Genomic DNA, 7,019 nt, shown 5'->3' with positions numbered 1-7,019 from the left:
TATTACCAGCGCCATTAAGTTGTCCTGAAGACAGTGAATTGAGGTGATGCAGTTTTCAAATTATGGTTATTGATTGGTAGTGGTTGGTTTTGGAACTACTGTTATATGCAATGATATTGGTTTGGTTTCACCTGGACTTGAGCTGTTGGAAGGTTCTGCTAGTAGTAGTAATGCAGTATATTGTTTATCCATGGCCGTTCGGTTTTCGGTTATAGAAATTTAGGAACCGTTCGGTTATTTACAAATTTTGGTTTGATTTCGATTTGGTTATTTTAGTTTTTGGTTTGGTTCGGATAGCAAAGTTGGAAACCGGCTAATATCCGAAAAAATCCGGGTCCAATTCGATTATTGTTTTTTGGATAATTTTGGATAATATGATTTAAAATTGAATAATTCGGCTTTTTCAAGTTAAACATAGGGTAACTCATGTTGTTTCTAAAAAAATCTTGGATAATTAGATAATTTTAAATATTTGGGTAAAAAAATATTCGGATAGTTCGGTTGATAAATAGTATTTTTAGAATTTTTAATTATTTAGAAACTAAATATAATTGATATTTTTAGGTATATAATATGTAATTTAAAAATTTGGATACCTATTCGGTTCTCGGTTATAAATGTGCCCAAGCCTAATTTATAGGATACAAAGTTTTCTTCAGTAAATAGCATACAGAGCCGTGCTTAATGCACATTTAAAAAGGCTATTGCCTCAGGCCCTCAAGAGATAATACGATTTTGGGACCCCATTTTCATGAAATGTTGTGTATCATACTGATTATAGCTATAAAACATTAAATTCTAATTGTGTTCGTCCTAGGTTTGACACCCTAAGTAAATTTTAGTTTTCTTTGTTTTTCAAATAAGGTTTTAGGAAAATGAAATCTTTTTTATCCTGTCAAGTTTCCAAAATCAAAAATATCTATCCCAAACAGGAAATCTAAATATATACAAAAATAAGGAAGATAAGTTAATTTTAAATATGTTCTTTATTCAATTTGAAAATTGAGGATTTAAATATACTTTCTACAATTGTGCCAGTTTTTTTTCTCTCACCAGCACCAAAACTATGTCTGAAAACATAAAAAGATATAAAAATCAATTATAATTTTTTTAAGAACCTAATAAAAATGATTATTTAAGAACTAAATTATGAAAGTCAAATGAAAGATTCTTTTTTTTTTTAAACTGAGGCTAAAACGAATAAAGACTTATTTTATTTTGTTTTTGATTTTTTTTTCTCATTTCAAAATTATATTACAATTTTTGAAAAATACATATATAGAAAAAAGCCCCATTTTCTTCATTCGCCTTAAGCCCCTGAACACCTACGCACGGCACTGATAGTATAAAGTTTGTGAAATGACCCAAACTAAAAAATTGACATAAAGTATGTGCCCCCAACCGAATACCTTCCTACATCCGCCCCTGTGTGAGAGTGGTGAGTCTCTCATTAATCAATCTTCTGGTTTTGTTTCCTTAGTATGACATGAAGCTTTTGGCTGTGGTATTTGGTCTCGAGTCTTGACCAACTGTTATTTTAGATTGGCGATGAAGAAGGGTACAAAGTCGGTGGTAGTTTTAGGAGCCCCTGTTGTGAAAGCCATGGTAGCAACTAAGGAGTTTGATAATCGTGACAGTATTGAAGAGGAAGAAGACGCCGAAAGAGAACTTGAAGAAGCTGAAAGAAAGCTCCGTGAAGAGATTGAGAAGCTCGAGAAAGAGAGCTCTTAATTCATTTTTTTCTTCTTCCCTGGAAACGTTTCTTCACATCTTCAATACCTCATCAGTGGATATAATAAGAACAACACATGACGACTTATAAAATTCAGAATACATTATCAAACCAGAATAATACAGAATATATCATGTTTGAATATTATTTTTTATTCATATAGTTGAGAGAGAGTACATAATTTCATATTGAATTAAATTTAAGAATAATTAGTGGACACATGACGACTTATAAAATTTGTCCTGCAGCAACATAAAGGACTTTTAGATTCCCTTGGTACACAAACTCCCCCCAATTTGAATCCGAGAGATTCACAATGGGCAGTGCAATCCTTGTCCTTAGGACAACTGCCATAATCATGTGCTTCACAGTCTTTCTCACCTGTTTAACTCATAAAAGTTAATAACATATATTTTTGATCAAAAAAGTTAATAATATTTAAAAATAAAAAAACAATACAGTATACTAATAACTTGCGATAACATAAAAATATAAAATGCAAATAAAGGCAAAACATCTTTAAAATACTTTTTGGGATTTTAAGATAAAGATTTTATTTTGTTAAAGGGTTTAAAAGATAATACCTGAAACCGTAGAGATAAATGTGAGAGTAAGCAGTGCGGGTTCATGGGTCGCTTGGGTGAAGCGGTATCTTCTCAAACAAGTGTCTTTTTGGGATGTGCGGGACACCAGTGCGGGTTCATGGGTGTGGAGGAAGTTACTCAAACTGAGACCTTTGGCGAAAACCTTCCTGCGTATGGACATTCATAATGGTCTAAATGTCAAGTTCTGGTTTGATCTATGGCATCCTATTGGTAGAATGATTGATTGGAGATGTGGAGATCCAAAAGCTTGAAATCGTAAGAAATGCCACAATATGTGACGTGTTGAGGGGAAATGAGTGGCAATTTAGGTCCTGCAGAGACCCTGGTATTCATTTACTCGTGGACCAGATAAAAGCTTTCCCTATAGTGTTATCTACTGATACTGAGGACGCAGCTCTCTGGAAGAAGGATGTGAATGAGTTCCAGAAGGTTTTCACAGCGCACAATACTTGGAATCTGATCCGAATGCAAAAGGTGGTGCAACCATGGAGTAGGATTGTCTGGTTTCCGCAAAATGTTCCTAGATTTGCGTTTGTAGCGTGGCTTGCAATAAAGGACAGGTTAGCTATGAGGCATCGTTTGAGCAGCTGGGGTCAAGGGCTAGCCTGTGGTTGTGTCTTCTGTGGTGGACCTGATGAGATTAGAGACCATCTATTTTTTGCTTGCCCCTATACGTTCACCCTATGGATTGACGTCGTTGGCTCTCTAATGGGCACATCCCCTGATCCTGATTGGTACATCACACTAGAACAACTTGATCATCGTTCGCATGACAGGTTAACTACTATCCTACTCCGTTTGGCATACCAGGTGACTATCTACTACATCTGGAGAGAGCGGAATGAAAGAAAGCACAACAACATAGCAAAGCCTGTCCGGCAACTTGCTCGCATTGTTGACAAAACCATTCGCAGTCGTATTATGTCTACCAGATACTACAAGAAGCCTAAGTTGAGAGGACTCCTCCAAAGATGGTTCACAATACGACTTAGTACAGCTTAAGATAATTTGTTTATTCTTTTCATACAAAGTTAGGGATGTACATAAATAACTTTGGGGTCTATGGCTCTTGATGATTAATAAATTTAAAATTTCATCAAAAAAATGTGAGAGTAAGCATGACCACCAACAAAGGTATCAAAAGAGATGCAAATTTCTTGGTTGCCATTAGTTATGTTTTTATAGGTTGCACCAACTCGTTATCTTGATGTCTTCTTGCAAAGGAAATAAAACGTACAGAAAAGTAAAATATTCAATTTCGACATTAGAATAAATTCTTGTGTAAAAGAGATGCAATTTTTTTGGGAAATGCTTACGATGAGTATAAACTGACTATAAAATTTCTTGGCTTTTATATTTTATGTTGCTGCTTATTATGAACTGATCGTTGTATGGTCTTGTAGTGCTATATATATACAAACTTCCGTATCTTTTACAAAGCATATTATCAGATTTTTCCATATGAAAAACTTTGAACATAAATTTATTCAAAGAAATTATTATTTACCATATAATAAATTGTTTGCCTATTTATATCTATCTTATTAAAACTTAAGTACAAATTAGGTTTGTTTGGAAACATAGATATCAATTTTTTTTAAAAAGTTTGTTTGGAAACATGGATTGCAGTTTAAAAAAAAAGTTTGTTTGCAAACATGGATTGCAGTTTTAAAAACGAGGTTTGTTGGGAAACATAGATCGCAGTTTAAGAAAAAAAAAGTTTGTTTGGAAACATAGATAGTATATTAAAAAAAAGAGTAATGGGCTTATATTTTTAAGAAAAATTGGAAGTCTATTATATTATGAAAAACTATCTATTTGGTACCTAATCGAGTTCGGTTCAGGTATGTTTAGGTTTCGGGTTTCCGGAGTCAAAGATTTTGGCCTCATTCGAATATTCTAAATTTCAGTTCGGGTTCGATTCGGATTTTCGTGGGTTAAGTTCGAGTTCGGATAACTCATTTAAATTAATTTTAAAATTCATTATAATCTTTAAATTTCTCAAAAACTATAAACAAAATAATATATTAAATATAAATTTGAATAACATATGTCAGGATACCTAAACTTAACATATAAATTAGTTTAGTTCAAATATTTGGATAGAAAGTCAATAATTATTTTAAATATTTTTGGTGTTTTAAGTATACTTTTACTTTGATATTTACAATTGATTATTTGTATATATTTTCAAGTATTTAAACCAGCTTAAAAGTATCATGTATATTCTAGATGTTTTTTTATATATTACATCTAAAAATAATTAATATATAAGTATATAAGGTATCCGAAATACTTCAGTTCGGATCAGATTCGATTTCAGTTTTCCAAAAACCAAAATTGAATAATTCAGATATTTAATCAATTTTGGTACGGGTTTGGTACTACTTTTTGGATTGGGATTGATTTGGTTCTTCAGATTCGGGTATTTTTCTCAGCCATAATATTATTGACATGAAAAACAAATAGAAACATATTTTTTACTGTCTAGTCTAGTATATATATATTATTAAAACTAAGATACTGTTTGGAAAAATGGATAACAATATAAATGAGAATTGTTTGGAAACATGGATAGCAGTATTTTTAATTTATCCATATTTTCAAGCAATTCTCATTTATATTTTTATCCATGTTTCCTAACAGTACCGAAAGATACTTTAGTTTTAATAATATAGATTCATAGAAAACTAATGCAAAAATTAAAATTTTTAGTTTTAAAATTAATTAACAAAAAACAATAGGTCAATATATGAGTAGTACAATTACATCAAATTGCATCAAGTTATTAAATTTTTAATATAATATTATGTACAAATAAAAAAGTGATTATCAGATGTCTATATTATAAAGTAATATATTCTACTCTATATATAAATTGTAAAACATAAAAAAATATACATAAGATTTTTTTATAAAACTAGCAGTTTATAAGTTTACGTTGAACAAAAATTAAATCAAATACCCGCGTGGGCACGCGGATCAAATTCTAGTTTTGATTATTTCAGAACAAGACTTTGACAGTAATTATTATTCCCTCAATTTCTATTTTATAAGAGGTGTATTCAATTTAAGATCTAAGAAAATTTGAATATTAACGAATTTACATGACTTTATGACTTTGGTGAATTAGGGAAAACTACTTCATTGTATTATTAAAATTCTTTGCAAATTCTTTCTTCTTCTTCTCCAAAATTTTCACTCACTTCAAAATATAATTATATTTAAGCTAGAATTTATACCAAATTCTCTTAATATCACTAACTGTTTTTAAAAATTATTTAAAATACTTCTAATAGTAATGAGTCTTAATTATTGTTTTTGATTTTATTATTCATTTGATTCTCATTGAGTGGGTTTACAATTATTATCTTTAAATCAATTATATTAGTTATTTTCTCTTTGATTGTGTTTAACGAATTTTATAATCCTGATTTTGTTCCAATAATTTTATCTCATTTTCTTTTAATGAAATTCATTTTCCTGATTTTTTCAATTTTTTTTTTTTTAAAAATTGGAAAAGGAAGAAGAAAATGAGCAAAGTATAATAAGATTCATAATCTCTTTGACGTTCATTCATTGTCACTTGCTTTTGTCGACTTATAAATATTTAGTATTCAAATTCTTCAGCTAAGCTTTCACTAAAACAGAATAATGATTTTGTTATATTTATAAATTGATATTTTCAATTAGTTAAATTAGCTATAATAAATTAACTAATATGCATATACAGAGAAAAGATAGCGATGTGTTTCCTAATATTATGTTTAAGGAACAGAAAAATTGTATTGAGATTAGTGGTTACTTCTTAGCGAATAATTTATTGCTTACTGGCATCACTCTTCTGGTTCTTTTCCTTTGTTTCCCTAAACTTTTATAACGAGTTGCAAAATCTTTAGCTTCCTTAGTCATTCCGTTGGAAGTCTTTCTTCACTTTAGTTTCATATATAATTTGATTTGCAATTTGATGCATGTTGTGTGCAAAGACTTCACAATACTTTTGATGAATGAAGAACTATAAGATCCATATTATTATATTTTAGCTAGAATTTATACCAAACTCCCTTAATATCACTAATTGTTTTTAAAAATTTAGGATCTAAGAAAATTTGAATATTAACGAACTTACATGACTTTATGTCTTTGGTGAATTAGGGACAACTACTACATTTTATTATTAAAATTCTTTGCAAAATTTTTTTTTCTTCTCAACATTTTCCACTCACTTAAAATTATAAAATCCATATTATTATATTTTAGCTAGAATTTATACCAAACTCCCTTAATATCACTACTTGTTTTTAAAAAATATATTAAATACTTCTTAAAGTAATGAGTCTTAATTATTGTTTTTAATTTTATAGTTATTCATGTGATTCTCATTGAGTGGGTGTACAATTATTATCTTTGAATCAATTATATTTGTTATTTTCTCTTTGATTGTGTTTAATGAGTTTTACAATCCTGGTTTTGTTACAATAATTGTTATCTCATTTTATTTTCATGAAATTTATTTTCCTGATTTTTAAAAAAAAATTTAAAAAAATATTTGGAAAAAGAAGGAAAAAATGAGCAAAATATAATAAGATTCATAATTTCTTTGACGTTCATTCATTGTCACTTGCCTTTGTCGACTTATGAATTTTTAGTATTCAAATTCCTCAGCTAAGCTTTCACTAAAG

The 7,019-nt window shown here is 29.5% G+C and overlaps 1 protein-coding gene across 1 annotated transcript; it reads left to right on the top strand.

The window, feature by feature from the left end:
* The first annotated feature begins 2,359 nt into the window (after nt 1-2,359).
* On the top strand, nt 2,360-3,339 carry LOC106339188. The gene is made up of 2 exons (XM_013777985.1): nt 2,360-2,487; nt 2,646-3,339. Exons 1-2 carry the CDS (start codon nt 2,360-2,362, stop codon nt 3,337-3,339), a joined length of 822 nt encoding a protein of 273 aa, XP_013633439.1.
* The last annotated feature ends 3,680 nt before the right edge of the window (nt 3,340-7,019 follow it).

Source organism: Brassica oleracea, chromosome C4 (genome assembly GCF_000695525.1).
Source record: "Brassica oleracea var. oleracea cultivar TO1000 chromosome C4, BOL, whole genome shotgun sequence".
NCBI classification, from domain to species: Eukaryota; Viridiplantae; Streptophyta; class Magnoliopsida; order Brassicales; family Brassicaceae; genus Brassica; species Brassica oleracea.
This window is presented reverse-complemented; position numbering and strand designations above follow the sequence as displayed.